Consider the following 23,545-nt stretch of genomic DNA (forward strand, 5'->3'; position numbering starts at 1 on the left):
GTAATCAGTACGTCAACTATATTTGGTATATGGAATGATTGCAAGGTGTTCATGTCATTCTGGCCGGTTTCATCTGACATTGACCTTAATTTCACGGTTCATGGCTCAATGTTAAGTTTTTGTATTTGGTCTGTTTTTCTAATACTATAAACAATAGGTCAACTATATTTGGTGTATGGAATGATTATAAGGTGTAGATATGTGTCTGACGGGTATCATCTGTCCTTGACCTCATTTTCAAAGTTCATTGGTCTCTGTTAAGTTTCAGTGGTTCGGCCTTCTTTTAAGATACTATAAACAATAGCTAAGATCACCTATATTTGGTGAATGGAATAATTGTTAGTTGTGCATGTACGTGTTTATCTGGTAGGGTTAATCTGACCTTGACCTCATTTTCATGGTTCATTTGTCAACGTTATAAGTTTTCCTGGTTAAATCTGTTTCTTCAATACTATTAGAAATAGGTCAACATTATTTGAACCATAGAATGTTTGTACGGTGTACATGTCTGTCTAGCAGGGTACATCTGACATTGGCCTCATTTTTATGGTTCATTGGTCAGTATAATGTTTTAATGGTTTATGTGATACTTGTATAACAAACACTCGATTGAATATATATTTAGGTTCTTTATTTAAAGGTCTAAAATGACATCAACATAATAACGTAGTCACAAAACACTATCATATAATACTATCAATACTAGTGGAAAGAAAGATAACTCTGACATGTCTATGAACAAGTAGATTTGCACTGAACAACATTCTAAATAAAATCATATTTGTCATTTTCATTTATCCCTTTAAATTCTAATTCGTAAACTCAAACGAACATAAAATATTTATCAAATAATCACAAACTCTTACATGGGAGACGCCACTTGCAGAGACAAGCGCACATTTTATTATAAATATGAGTATAATATTGTGGAAAGTTCATATAAATACACAGGTATTAAGCAGCTTGTACATGTACTGGTTTCCCCATACTAGTGGTCTACAAATCTGAAAATAAATAATATAATTAATAATATTATTTATTTGGCAAAATGCTACTGTACACTTTGACTGCAATGGCTCGAATGACTTTAAACCACCTGAGTTCACTCGTGCATGAACTCAATATCCCAATCGAACCGACCTTACTATAATTAACAAAACACTAGTCAACTATAAACAAACAACATTTTTTCATGTTCGATTTTTGTACATCTTTGATAAATACATTTAAATTCTAATTCGTAAACTCAATCGAACATAAAATATTTATCAAATAACCACAAACTCTTACATGGGAGACGCCACTTGCAGAGACAAGTGCGCTCGAAACACAAAGAACGGGAAAATAGCATTGAATATTTATTTGAATTCCTAAATTTTGATAAACAGATAACTGTGCTTTAAAGTCTTCTCTAACGTAACCATCCTTTCCTCTGTCCCATTTTAACCTGTTATGATTCAGAAAAATCCTATCAGAAATACAGGCGTTAGCACTGGCTCTTGTATACGAGAGACGTCTGGAATCATTTCGAAACCTATGAACATTGGACTTCTCAGTGAATGTTATTTTAACTAAAAATTTTAATCAAGGTGTATGTCAGCATCTTTAACATAGCTATTTAAAGAAGTTTATTTTGTTAAATAATATACCAATATGCATGTCTGAAGTTCAGCCTAATAGCTTCAATAAGAATCAGTATTGTCTAAATATTCGCCCTAGTGACTTTAGTAATAATATGCTAAGTTACTTTAATAATAAACAGCCCAGTGGCTTCATCAACAACCACCTGCCCGTTTTCTGTAATAACAAACCTGTCCAGTGTTTTCAACAGCAACCAGCACAATGTCTTCAATAACAACCTAACCAGTGTCTTCAACAACAACCAGCCAAGTGCCATTAATATCAACATGCCAAGTGTTTTCAACGACAACCAGCCCAGTGTCTTTAATAACAAACCGACCCAGTGGCTTATACAAAAACAGGCCCAGTGTCTTCAACAATAACCAGTCCATAATTTTCAACAACAACCAGCTCAGTGTCTTCAATAACAACAAGTCCAGTGTCTTCAATAACAACCTGCCTAATGTCTTCAACAACAACCAGCACAGTGTCTTCAATAACAACATGCCTAGAGGCTTCAACAACAACCTACCGAATGTCTTCAACAACAACCTGCCCATAGTTTCCAACAATAACATGCCCAGTGTCTTTAACAACAACCTGTCCAGTGTCTTGAATAACTACCAGCCCAGTGTCTGCAATAACAACCTGCTCAGTGGCTTCATTAACAAACAGCCAAGTCACTGCAAGTGTCTTCAACATCTACTAGCCCAGTGTCCTCAACACCCAGCTCAGTGTCTTCAACAACAACCAGCCCAGAGTCTTCAATAACTACAAGCCCAGTATCTTCAAAAAACAACATGCCCAGTTGCGCCAATTACAACATGCCCAGTGGCGTCAATAACTGTAACTACCAGCCCAGTGGCTTAATTAATTACGACTTGCCAAGTGGCTTCAATAACAACCAGTCAAGTGTTTTTCACAAGATACTTTTCACTGGTGTCAATAACAACCTGCTCAGTGTCTTCACTAACAACCTGCTCAGTGGCTTTACAAACAACCTGCCATGTGGCTTTAATACCAACCTGCCCAGTGGCATTAATAACATGCCCAGTGGCTTAAATAACTATCGGCCTATAACTTAATTTACGCATGTCCAGTGGCTTCAATAACACCCTGCCCATTGGCATTAATAAAAAAACCCTGCCCAATTGCGTCAATAATAACATGCCCAGTTGCGTCTATAACAACCTGCCTCGTGGCTTAATTAACTATCAGCCCAGTGGCTTTAATTACAACTGGCCCAGTGTCTTCAATAACACACCCAGTGACTTCAACAACCTGCCTGTCCATTGGCGTCAATAACAACCAGCCAAGTGTCTTCAACAATAAACTGCCAAATGCTTTACAAGCAACCTGCCCAATGGCTTCAATAACAACACGCCCAGTTGCGTCTATAACAACCTGCCTCGTGGCGTCAATAACAACATGCCCAGTGGCTTAACAAACAACCTGCCCAGTGGCGTCTACAACAACCTGCCTCGTGGCGTCAATAACAACATGCCTAGTGGCTTAACAAACAACCTGCTCAGTGGCGTCAATAACAACCTGCCCAGTGGCTTTACAAACAACCTGCCCAGTGGCTGCAATAACAACACGCACAGTGGCGTCTATAACAACCTGCCCAGTGACGTCTATAACAATCTGACCAGTGGCGTCAATAACAACCTGCCCAGTGGCTTTACAAATAATTACGCTCAATGGCTTCAATAACAACACGCCCAGTTACGTCTATAACAACCTGCTTCGTGGCGTCAATAACAACATGCCCAGTGGCTAAACAAACAACCTGCCCAGTGGCGTCTACAACAACCTGCCTCGTGGCGTCAATAACAACATGCCTAGTGGCTTAACAAACAACCTGCCCAGTGGCGTCAATAACAACCTGCCCAGTGGCTTTACAAACAACCTGCCCAGTGGCTGCAATAACAACACGCACAGTGGCGTCTATAACAACCTGCCCAGTGACGTCTATAACAATCTGCCCAGTGGCGTCAATAACAACATGCCCAGTGCCCTACAAACAAGCTGCCCAGTGGCTTCAATAACAACACGCCCAATGGCGTCTATAAAACCTGCCCAGTGGCATCAATAACAACCTGCCCAGTGGCGTCTATAACAACCTGCCCAGTGGCGTCAATAACAACCTGCCCAATGGCTTTACAAACAAACACGCCCAGTGGCGTCTGTAATAACATGCCCAGTGGCTTAAATAACTACCAGCCCATGGCTTGAATTACGACATGCCCATTGACTTCAACAGCATCCTGTCCATTGGTATTAATAATAATCTGCCCAGTGGTGTCAATAACAACATGCCCAGTGGCGTCAATAACAACATGCCCAGTGGCTTAATTAACTATCAGCAAAGTGGCTTAAATTACAACTTGCCCAGTGTCTTCAATAACAACACGCCCAGTGGCTTCAACAACCTGCTCAGTTGCGTCAACAACAATCAGTCCAATGGCTTCAACAACAACATGCCCATTAGCTTCAATAACAACATGTCCAGTGGTTTAAGACAAGTGGCTTTAATTACGACATGCCCAGTGGCTTTATTAACAACTAGTCCAGCGGCTTCAATAACAACCATCCAGTGACTTCAAAAACAACCTGTCCAGTGGATTTAATGATTAACAGCCCAGAGGCTTAATATAACTATCAGTCCAGTGCCTTCAATAACAACCAGTCCAGTGGCTTCAATAACAACCTTTCCAGTGACTTCAATAACAACCATTCCAGTGACTTAAATAACAACCTGTCCAGTGGATTTAATGCCCATAGGCTTAATATAATATCAGTATAGTGCAGTCAATACAGCATGTCCAGTGTCTTCAATAACAACTAGTCCAATGGCTTCAATAACAACATGTCTAGTGTATTTGATGATAACAGCCCAGAGGCTTAAATAACTATCAGTCCAGTGCCTTCAATTACAACATGCCCATTGGCATCGATGACAACCAGTCCAATGGCTTCAATAACAACCAGTCCAGTGACTTCAATAACAATAGTCAAGTGGCTTCAATAACAATAAGTACATATGCTTCAATAATATCCAGTCAACGGCTTCAATAAAATCAGCACAGTGGCTTCAATGACAACCAGTCTGGAGCACGTGGTTTCCAAATTTTTACCAACACATGCAGTAAATTTTACAATCAATCAGCCCAGTGATTAAGACAAATAGATACTCAAAAAGTAAAAAACCCTAAAGAAATCTACTAGTATCATTCCCAGTGGTAAATTAAGCAACAATAATCAAAATGAAACTCTTGGTAACTGTATTATAGTTTAGCTACAGCTCATGATAACTATACATTATAAAACCTGCGCATGTCAGAACTCTGAACAAGGATAAACAAAACCAAAAACAAAAATTTTTATAGTCCAATTCCTTTCTCTGAATTAGCTTCTGAAACAAATTCAGCATTATTAAATATTTCTTGTTAAATATAACAGTATAACTGGCGGAACTGTGATAAACTGGATATAAGAACCATAATCAATCATGTCTAAGACAAATGAATGTTTAGCATTAACTTTCAAATACTTATATATGTTCTTCTCATTTCCCTAAACAGATCATGAAGAGGGATTCTTTTTCATAATCAAATGACATGTACTGAATTACAATCTAAATGTTCATTTTTATAATAAATTTGAATTTCAATATGATGAAAAACAATACATGATGTAAACAATACTTATCACCTTGATCTTTAAAACGCTCTTGTTCCTTGTGCTACTTGGTCCGTCAAGGTCCATGTTACAGCAGACCTAGTTTTCTTCTCATCCTCGGAATCCTAAGCAAGCTCGTCTGATAGGTATTCTTTGACTGTATCCCCTTCTGCTGGTGACTTGTCAGCGATCTTAATACACTTGTTCCGCTTAAGAATTTTCTCCATAAGGTCATAGCTAATATCCACGACTTTAGAATATTCATCACGCTCGGCTGCACGTTTGATCCTGGATACTATATAATCAATTTCAGAATTAAATTCGTGCTGAACATGCTTACTGTAACTTTAACTTATAAGAAAGTCTTGATTTTAGCTGTTTATAAACAAGGTTTCTGATTTATTCGTCGCGTCTTCCAGAAGTTCCATCTTTAGGCTATCAATTTTACTATTTAAATACTGTTTAAAATTGTTCAAGGTTATGTCTGCAATTTTGGTTACCATATCTTCATTGTTATGTCAGTATCATTATATCATAAAGGTGATTTTCTTCACGTTCAGAACTTGCCATATGACGAAAAGTACAAGTTGAAGATAAACTAATAAAATGCTACTGTACACTTTGACTGCAATGGCTCGAATGACTTTAAACCACCTGAGTTCACTCGTGCATGAACTCAATATCCCAATCGAACCGACCTTACTATAATTAACCAAACACTAGTCAACTATAAACAAACAACATTTTTTCATGTTCGATTTTTGTACATCTTTGATAAATACATATATTTTCTGTCTCAAAGACTCAACTGAAACTTGTTTCTTACATGTTTAATGTTTTTTGCAGCTCATAAACTTAATTGTGATACATATTCTGTTCCCATGTAAAAATATACTTCTACATGAATTCATAAATATTAGTAAATGAAGTAAAACAGTACAGCATTATGAATTTATAACTAATGTGTTCAGTGTTTAAAAACATGACGTCACAATATGAACACATAATAAACATACAAATATTTGTTCCCTTAGATGCTAAAAAAAATAAAGGTTTTTGAAATGAAGATTTAACCATTTAATTACTATTTATTTATTATACACAAGAAAACTTTTTCTGTCTGTTTTATATTACATCACTCTATTATAATCTATTATTAAAAGATTAATTATTTTTCAAATTCTAATGAGTTTAAGGCATTTTAAAGTGAATTAATTGTATTTATCATTCATTAAGATCTGATTCACCTACAGATTCTTCGCCATTCAACCAATCAATCTTACCAAATCTTGCATACTAAAAATAGTGTGAGAAAAGTATATACAACTGATATGTAAAGTACTAATAGAGATTCACAAAGAATATGCAGTAACTACAGCAACATATATCAAAGCAATTTAACAATCTGTTCAGAATCCAAAAATATGACTGCTCAGTGAGTAAATTGAAGTGAGAGTGCCTACCCCACAAAAAGAACATGTGACCAAAATCTCTATCCATTAAGAAATATAGCCTTAATGAAAATTCTAAATATAGAAATCAAGGTAACATCGAATAAATTATAAATGTGCCCTGGTACACAAATAATGCCTCCGCTTGCATATAACGTTATAAAGGGGCATAACTAGAGAACTTTGAAAGTGTCAAATATGTAAACACAATCCCGTCCTCTTTTTCTCGAATGTGACCTACCGAACAAGACTTATCATTGAGTAAAAACTTACGTGATCAGCACGACGGGTGCCACATGTGGAGCATTATCAGCTTACCCTTCTGGAATACCTGATACCCCCAGTTTATGGTGGGGTTCGTGTTGCTGTGTGTACTGTTGTTTGTCGTTTTTCGTTTTTTGCCATGGCATCGTCAGTTTATTTTCGACTTATGGGTTTGAATATCCCTTTGGTATCTTTCTCTCTCTTTTTTTTTTGATAAACAGTGCCAAGGAATAGTAGATGACCGTAATTTTTTTTTGGGCAAAACCTTCCGGAAATTAGGGTCCTCAATGCTCTTCAACTTCGTACTTGATTTGGCCTTTAAACTTTTTTGATTTGATCGTAAACTATGAGTTTTTTGTAGACGAAATGCACGTCTGCTGTACAAAGTTATAAGGCTGGTATTTTGTTTAGTTTTATTTTGCATACGCTTATTGTTCCTTTATGTAATACCCTTGTTGTATGTTTCAACAATATTATACAGCTACCCTATCTTCAACTCTGTATCTAAAAGAAAATTAAGTCAAGCTTGTAAATGATGATGATTTTGTTTAGGAAATCCGAGTTATGTACTGTTACACAATTGCTTACCGTATGTTGGAGTTACTACCTCGCATCACGATGCGTATCTATTAGTTTCATATGAAATCAACGCATTCTAAAAACTATTGCGTAATAAAATTTAGTTCTGATTGGTTTCCAGATGATAATGCTTAGATTCTTTTGGCTGAAATGGATTATAGAGTGTGGTAGAACTGCTACATTTCTCACTCGAAATAATTTGGCTGAAATGGATTATAGAGTGTGGTAGAACTGCTACATTTCTCACTCGAAATAAAATACTTGGTCTTCGGACTTTTATGTTCAAAAATTGGAGAGAGCGAGCGAACTTTGTTTTTTCTTCCTAAATGAATATGTTACCAAGCGATGCATTAAATTTGGCGATAGCAAGACACATTTTAAATTTGTATTCTAAGATACGATGTTTTCAGAAGCGAGAAATTATTTTAAAAACCTAGAAAAAATGCAATGTTCTGTGAATTATGGGGTGAGTGATGACATTTTAAAAATAAAATTGTTGATTTGAGGGACAAGTTATAAAGTCTTCACGGAATGGCGGTAAACCATTTCTTTTAAGGTTTCCAAAACAAAAATTTTGAGAGAGCGTATCTGAAGAACTATGAACCAATTTGGAGTAGCCTAAAAATGAACAATTTGCTATTGTTTGAAATTGTATTAATGTATATAACATCTGTCAGTTAATCTAACAATAGACACTTTTTCATACTTTACATGAAAGCTTACTGAAAAAATCTAACTATCTTGATCTCTAATCCTTAAACAACGACTTATAATAGTATTTCTAAACTATTCATTCTAGCGCAAATTTGAAAAAATACCAAAAGTAGATGGAAATTATGACGAAGAAAGAATATTCATGATTATATAACACCTTAAAGATAGATCTTCACTAACTAAGCGCATTTTAAAGTAAAATATAATGTATTACTCCATATCACATTTCAGTCACAAAAAAATCCCTGTTTAAGTTACGTGGCGTTATGTCGTTGACGTTACTTTAACAACTTGAGGAGTTTCGGGATATAATATTGCTGACCCTTCATATATGAAATAAAATATATAACAACGAATCCTATTACATCAACCATTTTCAAAAAATAATTAATTATAACTTGACATATTGTTAACATACACTTATTGAAGACCGTATTATGACCTTTTTTGTCGGTTGTTTGTTGTCTCAATGACGTTCTCCCCAACTCTCTTTCATTTCGTCTTCCGATGGAAATGAGGGCATGTTGGATAATACAATCAAATCGCAATGCAACAGGTCACATACAAACTTCTCAAAGTGATTTTAGACGCGGCACCTTCTACACGAGGCATGAGATTTGACGCTCCTATCCCGAACGGACCGCACTTCTCCCAATATTTTAACAGTCCACATGGTCAACTGGTCAAGTCAATACTAAAGATCGGCGTGCGTTTGGTTGTGTTTGTATAAATAAGCATATAATGGCAGTCCATAGATGACACATATTACACATAATGTCAGATAAGAATTTAAAAAGATAAAATAAAATCGATATTTATTTCAATAAGGGAATATCAAGTTTTATCAGTGTAACCTGTACAATAGCAACGTCTTATCAGGTAAACACATTTGTACACGTAACATAGGAATTTGTGTTTTTATTGGTAAGAACTGTTATTTCATAATGCATATCATTTTGTTGTCATATTTGTATTTTCTGACTTTGTCCAATTACAAATTGTGGGTTGTCAACGGAATTAAGTTGCGTATTAAACTTGTACTAGTATTAATTGTAACTGGAAATATTTCATTCATAAATCAATCATTGAGCATGTTGAATTATTAAACTGATGTAACTATGCTATTTTTACCTATTTACGTGAGCTTAGAGTTTTGTTTTCTCTAAATATATTAGCATTTCTTGCCATATTCCAAGACATCATGCTTTCCCATAATGCATCGTTCGTACATCCTATAAATGAGTACATGTCGTTATATTTTGCAACCAGTGGGCTAGGATCCTAGGCTAGGACTTTATTTCACTACCTAACCCATTGATGGTAGTTAAAGAAAATCAGGTGGCTCTCCACAGTTATCTTCATCTGTGTGTGTGTTTACGTGTGCATGTGCATGTTTTAAAGTTGTAAGCGCAATTCGTAGTCTGGATGATTGGAATATTTCATTGAATTTACACGACTGAAAGTTTACATTGAGAAATATGATTAGTATGCTGATCTTTGACTTAACCATTTGATTTACCATTTTTCATAGCTACACAAGAGATTCTTAAACACAATTCATTTTAGGTAAATATGGGATGGGGGAATTCAGTAGAACTTTGTAGTTTCCATATTGGTATTTACAAGTAGACATATATAATATATGTAACATTTTTATGTTGTTACCTAACACACAGTGTATCATCACAACCGGATATAGGTACCCTCGAAGCGGTGAAAAAAACACAAACAAATTATTCCCCGTATACAGTAAAAAATGTTCGCCGTACAATTTATCAGCTTAAACTACAGGAATTTCTCTGTGAAAACAATAGTTTATTTCGAAATAGAGTGTCGTTCAAGCTTAAATATAATATAACTTTGTTCTACGAAAACTTCAAATGAATAGTTGAAGGATACATGTATATTTAAAAAGTTTGAACTCGTCACATGTTTCTTTGAACAGGTACCATCTTGTCGAATCCTGACGATATGAAGAGAACGAAAACCAATTACGGAAATAAGCCTAAATAAATAGCTATATTATTAGGAATAAGTATAACATAACTTTACTAGTCAGTAAAACATGGAATATAATGAAAATAAGAAGAACTAGACCTAAAGACACACCCACGTTCGTTTTGATCTAGAAAGAGGTTAAACTCCTAACTATCCTTCTGTCTGTCGATACATTTGTTTTTGGCATTGCACTAGTTATGTCTTCTTTGACTGTCCATGACGTTAAAATACTAAATCCCTGGGATGTATTTTAGTTGATTTTAGTCTCTGATGCATGATTTTTTATTATTAATTGTTTTGGCTTTTAACTAGCTGTCAGTAACTGCGAGTACTCTCAAATCGTACTTTCTTGTTTATTTGACCTGTTGATACTAATTGTATTGCTCTTTTGTTATTTAATGTTATTCAGGGTTATATCTGGTCTATATACCAGCTTTAATAAGTGTTTGGTATTACTATAAAGTTTCACTTCGTACTATGAACATCAAAATTATTTATTTTGTAAAAATATTTCCTTTCTCTATTGGTACTGTATACGTATACCTAACAACAAAATTATGTTCATTTACCTGTGTTTAAAGTTATTGCAAACGGCTGATATTTTTGTTCGAGAAGATTGTTTTTCTTTAATTGTTTAACATTTCATACCTATATAACATGTTACTTTTATTATTCTCCCCTTAGTTTATTTATTTTGTATTTACATTGTATCATAGGTCAAATTTATTTGTTCAGTGTATGTTCAATGGTGTTAATATGTCCTTTGATTGAGTTAAGCTATTTCAGTTGATATTTTATAGTGTGTCTTTCTATGTTGTGATGTTACACTATTGTTTCATAAAAAGGGTGAAGGTTTGGTACCATTAAAACGTTTAAACCCGCTGCATTTGTTTGCACCTGTCCTAAGTCAGGAATCTGATGTTCAGTAGTTGTCGTTTGTTGATGTGGTTCATAAGTGTTTCTCGTTTCTCGTTTTTTATATAGATTAGACCGTTGGTTTTCCCGTTTGAATGGTTTTACACTAGTAATTTTGGGGGCCCTTTATAGCTTACTGTTCGGTGTGAGCCAAGGCTCCGTGTTGAAGACCGTACTGTGACCTATAATGGTTTACTTTTATAAATTTTGACTTGGATGGAGAGTTGTCTCATTGGCACTCATACCACATCTTCTTATATCTACTTACCTGATTTAACATGTTTTATTCCACCGCTTTGTGGGGGGAATACCTATATCCGTTGGTGACGCTACTAAAGTGCTCAGTAGAGTAATATATATTTCCACACTTTTTGTATCATGAACTTAAAGTAATTTATTTTATCGATTCCTGAAAGCCCCTGTGCATTTCTATACATTTTACTGGGGCATAATACGGGTGATGTGTGACGTCACCAAAGTCACGTGATGACTGCTATAGTTGGATATGTAGAGTTGGACGCAGTTATCATTTCCACATGTTAAACTTTAATAATATTTATTTGCGTTTCATACTAAAAATGTATGCATTTCATTATTGGAATTGCACTTTAAGAATGCAACTGGATAGGACATATTAAATTATGTTTCTTTTATTCTAAATAATACTTGCGAAGGGTTGCAAAGTGAAGTGGAAGGCACCTTGCTCGTCATTGATATTGCGTTTTGACATCCTTTTAAACCACGTGATTGGTGTCATCCAAATTAAAAAAAAAATCTTGGGATTATGTTGTCATTTTTCTATATTTGCAGATGAATATGTGTTTGATTTTTATACTACTCTAAAAGAATGGAACCTATTGTAACAGTTTTTGGGGCCATATCAGTAGCTGTATTACTCGTCATAATAACTACAGCATACCAAAGGGGGTGGTATAGGATATTGTTAGTATGGCGTCATGAGATATTTGTGAGTTTTGTTGTATTTTTTAGAGTCATTGTGACGTTCTAGACCCATACGTACTTAATTGTATAATATTCTTACTTTCAACACATACATATCTGATAATAACATATCGGCCAGAACTTATTAAAATCATCAGATCTATGTTATATCTCATTTCGTATAATATATTATGTAATACTTTATTACTGTGCTTAACCAAAAAGGCTTTGACTAAAACCAATTGCTAAAATGTTCTACTGAAATAGCAGAACTTTTGAGTTCATCTAAACAAACTGATCATCTGGTAAACCAGTTTAGATCATAGCTAGTCAAAAGTAAAATACAAAACTCCGGAGAAATTCAAAACGGAAAGTCCCTTATCAAAAGGCAAAATCAAAAGATCAAACACATCAAACAAAAGGATAGCACCTGTCATATTCCTGACTTGGTACATGCATTTTTTAATGTAGAAAATGGTGAATTAAACCTGGTTTTATAGCTAGTCAAACCTCTCACTTGTATGACAGTCGCAAAAAAAATCGATTATATTGACAACGATGTGTGAACAACAAAAAAACCCAGACACAATAGGTAAAAATGTCAAAAAATAGGGGAGCAGCAGTCAACATTGTGTTTGATCTTAATCACTATGAAAACAAACAAATATGCTAACAAAGAAAAACAAAAAGGCATATAGACAAAGCACATTAGCAAAAAGGAAAGACAAGAATACAAAAATATACCACAGTACAATAAACAATGACGGGATGTATAAGTACCGAGTTACGTCAAATGGATATTACCAAAAATATACTAAACAGTAAAAGTAAAAGAAAGGTTGTTAGTATTAATAAATGATTCACCACTTAAAACAACTGACAACTGTCAAAGTATTTAAATGATCCCTTTTAAAATTTCTTTCAATGTGTCAGAGTTGTCAGTTGTTTTAAGTGAATCATTTATTTCTATTATAGAATTTTTCAAGGAAATCTTGGAGGAATATCTTTAGACGACAGAAAAGTAATGATACGTCATTGACAGAGAATGAAGATAATTTTCTACGGATGTTTAGACTGATGAGTAATGTTGCACCCAAAGCAGTACGAGATAAATTCAACCAGTATTTCACCCCATCTACACTTTCAGCTACACTAGCGAGAGATAAACATAGGATTACAAGTCACCTTTTTAATGGTCATATCATTAATAAGAAACACATGGGTTTACTATACCCAGCATCAGGTACGTTATATGAACTTAAAGCACTGCTGCGACATCAGCCTATGGGTCTTCATCGTTGCGAGACAATCCAACACCTGAAGGACAAATACATGTTTGGGCTGTTCTTTGCCTTGGTACTTCTGGATGTAACTTCAGAATTGAATGACCCATGATTCATGCATAAGAAGTCATGCTTGTATTGTCTACACATAGTCTCACTTTTTGTGGAGTTTATTTGATTACGACTTTTGTCACTGTCATATTTGTCGGTTATATATCTAGAAATATTCTATGATCTGTTATACACAAATATTGGTGTATAAAAGATATAAATTTATCCTAGTCTAACCAGAATATTGTCATGAGAAAGTTAGCATGGTTTTGATCATCAGTACAGAATATCAATTTATTGGCAATAATCATATGCTTTTCAGCAAGTTATGAAGGTCAATTGGTCAAAAAATGAAAATTTGTTAAAGTAGTTTAGTTTTGTACAATCCGCTGTGATAAACCTTAAGCAGATATCTACAACAAAATGTCAGTTTATGCGAATTTTTCAACCTTGCCAAATTAAAAGACTAACCAAAGATAAAAACGTCCACGTCCTGTTCTAGTTTTGCGCTATTCAAATTACTTTTTGTCGAGCCTTCGACTTTTGTCGAAAAACGAGACATAGCGATCCTACATTCCGTCAGCGTCGTCGTCGTCGTCGGCGGCGTCCACAAATATTCACTCTGTGGTTAAAGTTTTTGAAATTTTAATAACTTTCTAAAACTATCCTGGATTTCTACCAAACTTGGACAGAAGCTTGTTTATGATCATAAGATAATATTCAAAAGTAAATTTTGTAAAAAAAAAAATTCCATTTTTTCCGTATTTTACTTATAAATGGACTTAGTTTTTCTGCCAGGAAACATTACATTCACTCTGTGGTTAAAGTTTTTGAAATTTTAATAACTTTCTTAAACTATCCTGGATTTCTACCAAACTTGGAAAGAAGCTTGTTTATGATCATAAGATAGTATCCAGAAGTAAATTTTGTAAAAAAAAAAATCCATTTTTTCCGTATTTTACTTATATATGGACTTAGTTTTTCTGCCAGTTAACATTACATTCACTCTGTGATTAAAGTTTTTAAAATTTTAACAACTTTCTTAAACTATCCTGGATTTGTACTAAACTTGGACAGAAGCTTGTTTATGATCAAAAGCTAGTATCTAGAAGGAAATTTTGTTAAAATTTTGTTCAATTTTTTCCGTATTTTACTTATAAATGGACTTAGTTTTTCTTCCAGTTAATATTACATACAGTCTGCCGTTTAAGTTTTTAAAACATTTATTAGATTCATAAACTATCCTGGATTTTTACCAAACTTGGACAGAAGCTACTTACAATCAAAAGATAGTATAGAGAGGAATATTTTTATTAATTTTTTCCTCATTTTTGTTGAGCCTGCGATTAACAGCAAAAGTAGGCTAGCACTAGGTTCCGTGGAACCCTGACGAATTTTTAACTTACGATTAGCTTCTAGACTATTAGCATTTCATGAGCATTAATGTTTCCCAACCCTTATGTGGCCTCTGTTTAGATTGAATTCTTGTCCCCCCCCCCATATTTATAACAATTTACGCCTGCATTTCTCAGTGTCGCTCGAATCAAAACAACTAGATGGCTAAATAAAATATTACGCTTAAGAGCTTTAAGAACCGAACGTTCCGAAAAGTTGTGCCAAATATGATTAAGGCAAATTAAGCCTTTCAGTAGAACACACTTAGTGTTTGAAATATATCAATATTTCCTAAATGGTAAATTTACCGAAATGAACATTTTACAATAGTCATTTTTGGGGCCCTTTGTAGCTTGCTGTTCGGTGTGACTTTAGGCTGAGTGTTAAAGACCGTACTTATATCCATATCAATGTAGGTTCATGTGAACACATAAGTGCTGCCCACTGGGCTGGTGGTATAAATTTTATCATTACTGTTCACTCTGTTGGAACCAATGCTTTTGAATTATAGGCATAACATCATCAGATAATTTTGACATTACATTAATGATCTGCCTGTTGAGAAACATAACCACTATCGTTCCACCATCACGTGGCTATGACAAACTTCCACCAGTCAAAGAAGTCAGTGATGGAGCAGACCTGGCAAGGATAAAATACTACAGAAACTTTATGGCCCATGCTGAAAAAGATGAATTACCCAATGAAGACTTTAACGCAATGTGGATTTGTGTATGCGAGGTAAAATACTTAGGATAGACTCACATTTTAGGCATTCAAATCTGTATTAGTAAATATGCAAGAGTTTTATCTATGATAAGCCCCAAATCCTTATCTGGTGACGTCATCAATTCCAAATATATGACCCTTTGTTTATTCAGATGTAAACCCTGTTTATATTAGGTAGACTTTCAATTGAACATCACACAACTCAAATATTAGCAAAACTAGTTAATTGAGATCATTGTTTAGTTCTTCAGACTTCTGCATATTTTTAAAAAGCACTTTGTCCTTTGCATTGATATTGTTGATTATATTAATCAGCTATAACCATGTGTTTTTATACTTTAGGCAATCACTAGGCTTGGTGGTATAACATACAAATCAAAATGTGGGGAAGTTAACCAGATGAATCTTAACAAAGACATCCTAACTTATATTCGTCAAGATCTCTGTGGATTCCGCGACCAAATAAAATCGTTGACAACCCAAACTGTTAGCCACCACAATGCTATAGCTCTACTTCAAGCCGAGAAATCAATTCAAGGTAATAGGTTCATTATTATTGGGTATAATGATGTAAGTAACTGAGAAAATCCATGAACCCCAAAAGGAGTTACACTTGGGTCGTCGAAAGCTACGCATGCATGAAAATTCTTCCTGATCGGTCCCTATAGAAGATCATAGAACTTTTATCTGAAAACAGTGTTCTAGCAATTCAGTTAGGAGCACTAATTTTTACTTTTTCTTTTTATATCATGATTATTGAAGTTCAAGATGGACTTATGTTATTGATCGCTATGATTAGTTCACAGTCTGAATGTCTTGAAGTGCTTTCTATATTTAAAAAACAAATTGTGTTTTTTTTTGTTATATATTTGTTAGTTTTTATAATGATTAACATTAAAACACAATGTTGACTGCTATACCCCTATTTTTGACATTTTTACCTATTATTTTTTTTTGGTTCCCACATCGTTGTCAGTAGGAATTTGGTGCGACTGTCATACAAGTGGGAGGATTAGCTAGCTATAAAACCAGGTTCAATCCACAATTTTCTACATAAGAAAATGCCTGTACCAAGTCAGGAATATGACAATTGTTATCCATTCGTTTGATGTGTTGGAGCTTTTGATTTTGCCTTTTGATTAAGGACTTTCCGTTTTGAATTTTCCTCGGAGTTCAGTATTTTTGTGATTTTAATTTTTTCTATAGATCCACACAGTGATTGGTAACTCCCACCTATACTCTCTCTTTTAAGCAAAAGTTGATTTCGTTTTTTCAGCAAAAGTTCATTAAATAAAAATTGATTTCAAGTTGGTCTGTGAACTATATAATTTACAAGATCAAACTAAACATGTGAGCTAGTTTAATTTACGATTTTGCCAGACTGACAAAATTATTGTAATTGATGAAAGTAATTGCAATTGACTTTACATATAGGTTCTCTAAAATGTAATAATTTCATGAAATAAATTTTAAATGAAAAACAAAACACTTATAAATTTCGCCTAAAGTGCATTTTTAGGTGTGATAACCTTCAACAGGAAGACTTAAACCCAAATATTAGAATGCCAGGACTGTTTAAATATGTAAATATTTAGGAGCTATTTGACTTAAAGGAACATTAAAAGAATAAATAATGTTAACTTTGATGAGGGAGATAAATCTCACCAGGTCTGCTATCATTAAGTATAAATTCGCCTGAAATTTGATACAAGAGTCGATAGACTCTGAAATTTTACAATTTGAGAAAACTTGGTAAAGATCGGTGCTATATACATTTTGAACTTAGACGTACCACGAATGTCACGTCACACTACTACTAAACAAGTCGGACTGAGTTCAGGGAATGGAATTCTGTCAGCGTATGATGACCATTTACAATTATAGTCTTACAATCAACGCATAGGTGTTAAATGGTTTGAGCAAAATGCAATTTAAATTGCACGTTGATGACAAATATCAAATATGTATTTTATAACACATTGCTGAAATTGGTTAGGCGGCGTCATGTGGTTTTTTTTTTAGTATTGTATTTTTAGTATTGGATTTTTCTCTAGTATTGTATTCGTTATTATTTTTTATCTGGTGTTGTTATACATGGTTTTAATGGGATGATGAATTTCGTGTTGATGTAACTCTATGGGGTTTACCAAATTGTAAATTGGCAAAAATAAGATAAAGATTTGTATCTGCTTCCCATTTTTTATACATGCAGATTCAAGTTGTATAGGATCAATACGAAATTCGCAAAAACTCTAAGAACTGACAGTGCACATACTAGGAATTAGAAAAATAGAACGGTTGAATCATCATACATATCATGGTTTATATTTCAAACAAAAACTAGTATTAAGAGTATAGGGAAAATGTGCTTCATAGAAATATTTTATATGTTATCGAATGTTCATTTCAACTAATTTTTTAAACCCATCTTTAGAAAAAGATACATCATTTCACAAAGACTTAGTTATTGACCCTTGACAATAAGTATACAATTCTGCACTATTGGGTGTATATGAACAGGTGAAATATAAGGATTATAAAAGTTTGGATCGTGTTTCTGATATTTTTTATTTTTCTGCTGTGTTCTGTAGACCTATTCTTGTATTTTCGTCACTTTTCGTTTTTTGTTCTGGATGTGTCAAATTGTCATCGACTTTTAAGTTTGCAGGTATCTTATAATGGAATTGGCAGTTTCTATTATTGGCGATTAAACCAGTTTTATAAAATACTCAGTTTTCCGTCCTTTTCTCTCTATCATTGACCTACAAATGGTCCACAGAAGGTCGGGAAATAATTTGCATTTACAATGTGATTTCATACAGCAATGTCATGAATTAAAATGAATAATTCAACCACAGTTACAGTGTAGAATATGTTCATACAGAAAAGGATACACAAATAAACTGTTTCAAACTTTAAATTATTATCTTACATAAAAGCAAGCATACTTCATCAGCATATTCATTACCTGAATCTTTATATTTACAAGTCTAAACATATTGTGAAGGAAATTTATTTTACCTTATAAAAATGAGGAGATGTGATATATATTCAGATAGAAATTACAAACTGATCACCAAGAATTTTACCATGCAAATCGAAGATCTGAAACAAAAAGAACACGAAGAAGATACTATTCCAAAGAATATGAGGGGTAAATATACGTATTCTTTACTAAACCATCCTATCTGTGTTAGTACATTGGAAGTCAGTAATTTCATATAACCACGTGAGTGGTATAAATTTCCAATCAGTTGTTCATTTTGTATTGATCAAGGCAATTGTTCTATAATGTCATTGAGCCATCGTACATTTTTAGCTTCAATAACTTGTAAGAAATTTATGTATGAGTTCCGTTGCAGAGCTTTGTAAAAATATCTCGAGAAGAGTATTAAAGTGATGTAAAGGTAGATAATATTAGCGTATATAGCTACAATATCTCGAGAAGAGTATAAAAGTGATGTAAAGATAGATAATATTAGCGTATATAGCTACAACTAACACTCTATGAAGTTTACCATTTGACGTAAAGATAAGGAGATGTGGTATGATTCCTCATAATACAGTAGGTATATAAGAAAGTAACTATTATAGTGATCATGACCTGTGTATCATAACATACATTTATACAAGTATATACATAGCTGTTTGATATTTACACTCGGCCCATATGTCGTTTTACCAATATTATTAGTTACATAGTGTGCTAGTGACTTAATTCGATATATATGGGATCAGTAAATTCCATATGTGGTGAGGGCGAAGTTCGAATCCCCAAATGGAATTTACTGACCCCATTTATATCATATTAGGTCACTAGCAGACTATGTAACGAACTAATCTTAATGACTATCTTAACATGTGGAATTTAGACTAGTTGCTTATCAAAAGAATCAAGTATTCAATGCCGTTTATAGTAAGAACGTACTTCAATTTGTCTATACAAAAAACAAATGCCAACAATAACCACTTGCTAGCTTTAAATGTGTTTTAAGAATTTATTTCAATCGTTCATCGTCAATTTTCGTCTGTTGAAACCATTAAAAATTTCCGCAATACCGTATTGTTTGAATAAAGGGACGAAACACCACTACTAACCGGGTATTGAAATAAGTTTGGCTTCTAACCGAATATGGAACATACACGGTCTCCACGGGGTTTCTTTTAACCAATCATGTTTCATTCTCAATTTTATGTTCCTACAAATGTATAGGAGGTAAGATGATATATCATATACGAAAAAGTTTACAAAATAGAAATATTGAATATAAAGTCTTAAAGTTGTTTTTTTTCTATGAATGAATGCTGAAGTTAAAAATACCCAGCAAAGACCAAAGTACAGAAATGTACAGTAAGCAAATACATAACAATGTACATCCTTCTACAATGAGCCAAATCTATACCATAATAATATACTAAGCTGTATAAGGTTTATTTCACGGTTAACTAGTCATTCTAGTGACATCAATTTGACTTATTTCTATGTCACTTCGACAATTGTGTCAATTATAAGTTTAGATTTATCAAGACAATTCAGGAACGAGGCGAACTTCTTATCTGCTTATTTCATTCTAATAGCTCAACATAAGCAGTATGTAGATGAATGGACAAAAGATGACCAAATATTTGTAATCACCAAGGCTACTAAGTATGTGAAGTCAAGTCTCAAATACAATAACAGCATAATTGTCACGGGGTGCTCAGGGAATGGAAAGTCTTCGATTATTCATCATGTTGCCTTAGAATTACGCTCAAAGTATGGATATGAGGTAATACCATTTGTGACAGGACCGTTTAATATTATAAACTTTCGTGACCCAAAAAAGAAACAAGTTTTTGTAGTTGATGATATTTGTGGCAAAGAAGCAATTAATAGATGCTCAGTAGATCTTTGGAGAGATCACTTGGACAAATTAGAAAAAATATTCAATGTTTTTAAAACTGAAAATGACAAAAAGCAACACATTGTTCAATCAGAGTTTCGAAAAATACCATCTCCAAAAATATTGGTATCCTGCAGATTACATATATACAGAGATTTGCAGTTTCAACTGCTCAAACTTTTCACAAGAAATGAATGCAATTTGACGTCAGACGAGTTTCGACTATTAGATAACGAAAGAATCTTGATGATGAAACAGTACCTACCAGTAGAAATGTGTGACCCCTGGGAATTGGAAGAATTCGATTTCTTTCCTTTGCTTTGTAAATTATCTAAGGGGAAAACTTCGGATGAAGTAAAGACACTATTCACATTTCCTGTTGACACTATTAAAGATAATTTAAAACGATTCATTAGGTGTCAGATTAAATACCAGGTTTGTGCTTTAGGTCTCTGCATCTTATTTGTTGAAGGTTTTGATCCGAATTGGCTGAAATTTGAATATGCACATTTTTATATAAGAGACAAAATACAGAATATAGTCGACGAATATGACATTAATATAAATTTAGAAAGGCCACGGAAATTGTTAAAACAAGGTTTTAAAACATTGGTGTCAACATACTTAAGAAAACGAGGACACATGTATATAATGATACATGATAAAATACATGAAATTGCTGCTCTTCTTTATGGACAGCATCTCACAGAATGCTTCATCAAGTATGCACCAATGCAATTTGTTTGCGATCATTACAGATTTGAATCACGTGAAACTAAAGAAAGGGATAATATTATAATACTTCCAAGATCCCTGAGGGAAGAATATTTCAACAGAGTAATAAACGATCTAAAACAAGGTGGCATCATTAGCACAATACGTAATAAGAATTTAGTAATTGCATCATTTCGAGCTGAAATAATCAATATTTTGCGGCAAGACCTCCAAGTTAGAGCTGCCTTGATTCAACCTTGTTCATATACTTCATATCGTAAGTATCATAAGTATACAACCCCATTAATGGAAGCCACAGTTCAAGGTTTCCTTGACCTAGTTAAGGTTCTGATTGATTTAAAATGCAACGTCAATGTCATCAATTATTTAGGAAAATCACCACTTTTTATGGCATGTGAGGGTGGACACATAGCTATAGTAAAACTGTTACTACAAAACGATGCTAATGTGTGTATTTATGATTATAAAGGGATGTCACTTTTACACGTGTCCTGTTTAAAAGGTCATATACATATTGTGCAACAATTACTTGCGAAAAGTTCCAAAATCTTAAAAAAAAGGAAAATAACAATCTATGATTCAACGAAAGCTGCTGAAATAAGTGATGACGATTATAAAAGATTTAAAAAACACATTATTACTGTTAATGTATCGCAGATTAATTTTCAGGATTATCAGGGACGTTCACCATTGTATTTTGCATGTAAAGGTGGTCATACACATATAGTTAAGCTATTGCTGGAAAAGAATGCTGATGTCTCGAAATGTAACAAACGTGGACACTCACCATTAATTTTAGCATGTAAAGGGGGTTATACAAATATAGTAAAACTGCTGTTAAGAAAAAAGGCAAATGTAAACAAGCAAAGTATGGATGGTCGCACAGCATTGCATTTTGCATGCAAAAGAGGGAGTTTATCAATTGTGAAAATTTTACTGGAATATCAGGCCAACATTTCTCAAGGAGGGTGGTCTTTGCAGTCACCATTGTACGAAGCTTGTGAAGGAGGGCAAATAGAGGTTGTGAAATTGTTACTCAAGAACAATGTTGATGTCAACCAATGTGGAAAATTTGGACAAACACCATTAATTGTAGCTTGTAAAGCAGGACACCAGTATATAACTAAAGTACTGCTAGAGAATAAGGCTGATATCTGTAAGTGTGATAAATTTTGAAAGTCGCCATTATATATGGCTTGTAAAACAGAAAATACAGATGTAGTGCAGACTTTACTGGAGAATGATGCTGATGTCAATCAGTGTGACCGACGAAAACAATCTCCATTGTTTGTTGCATGTAAGGAAGGTTTTTTAGATATCGTAGAACTGTTGCTAAAGACAAAACCTTCACTAGATAAACGTGATGTACATGGCCAAGCACCTTTACATATCGCAAGCGAAGGCGGACATACATATATAGTGAAGTGTTTACTTAATAAAGGAGCTAATGTAAATCAAAGAGGTCGGGCTGGACAAACTCCTGTTTATTTTGCTTGTTGTAAAGGGCATATTGATGTAGCGGAAGTGTTATTGATCAACCGTGCTGACGTTTTATTACGCAATAAGTATAACCGGTCGCCGTTGTTTGCGGCTTGTGAAATGAGCCACATACAAATTGCACGACTTTTACTAGAAAACGGCGCTGAGGTTCTAAATAGAGACAAGTTTGGAACGACACTTTTGCATACGGCTTGCAAAGGAGGGAATGATGAAATAGTGAAATTGTTATTGAGGAAAAACACTGATGTTAATCAATGTGACAATAATGGGCACTCACCATTGCATATTGCATGTAAAGGAAACAATAGGGAAAATGATTACCTTGAATTAAATACATGCGATGAAAGGTACAGAGAAATTGTAAAAGTTTTACTTAAGATGAATGCAGATGTAACATTATGTGATAATCAGGGCATTACGCCTCTGAATGTTGCTCATGTATCGGGAAACATGGAGATAGTTCATCGTATTCAGACAAAGCAATGACAAAATAATGCATTTTCCACTTAGTTTTGCCATGCAAGGTTAAGACTAAAATACTGCTGCAAAAAGTACTATTTTCTTTCAATGGTAAATATTCCGAAAAGGAATAGCAGTTGATGCACGTCTACACAGGCAAATATATATACTAAATCTAATAAAAACGTCCTACCAGTTAAATAAGAGTTCCTATGAATTTTATAAAACTCTTGATGGATTTACCAAAATCAAACAAAAAAATACTTATCACAACTGTTTTTGGTGAGAAATTACACGAAACAAAGTTTATGTTACTGGAACTTTATGTAAAGCTTATTATGCTCCT

The 23,545-nt window shown here is 33.9% G+C and overlaps 1 protein-coding gene and 1 long non-coding RNA gene across 2 annotated transcripts; one reads left to right on the plus strand and one right to left on the minus strand.

The window, feature by feature from the left end:
* Positions 1-867: 867 nt before the first annotated feature.
* LOC127714455 (uncharacterized) lies at positions 868-6,049 on the minus strand. Its single transcript, XR_007987739.1, has 2 exons — positions 5,956-6,049; positions 868-1,096 (listed from the first exon to the last, which is right to left on the minus strand). It is a non-coding gene; the product is annotated as an uncharacterized LOC127714455 (long non-coding RNA).
* Positions 6,050-22,371: 16,322 nt separating this feature from the next.
* On the plus strand, positions 22,372-23,226 carry LOC127713980 (serine/threonine-protein phosphatase 6 regulatory ankyrin repeat subunit C-like). Its single transcript, XM_052219930.1, has one exon. The coding sequence runs from the start codon at positions 22,432-22,434 to the stop codon at positions 23,224-23,226; it is 795 nt and encodes a 264-aa protein (XP_052075890.1). The 5' UTR covers positions 22,372-22,431.
* The last annotated feature ends 319 nt before the right edge of the window (positions 23,227-23,545 follow it).

This window comes from Mytilus californianus, unplaced genomic scaffold, assembly GCF_021869535.1.
Source record: "Mytilus californianus isolate M0D057914Y unplaced genomic scaffold, xbMytCali1.0.p SCAF_9, whole genome shotgun sequence".
NCBI lineage: Eukaryota > Metazoa > Mollusca > Bivalvia > Mytilida > Mytilidae > Mytilus > Mytilus californianus.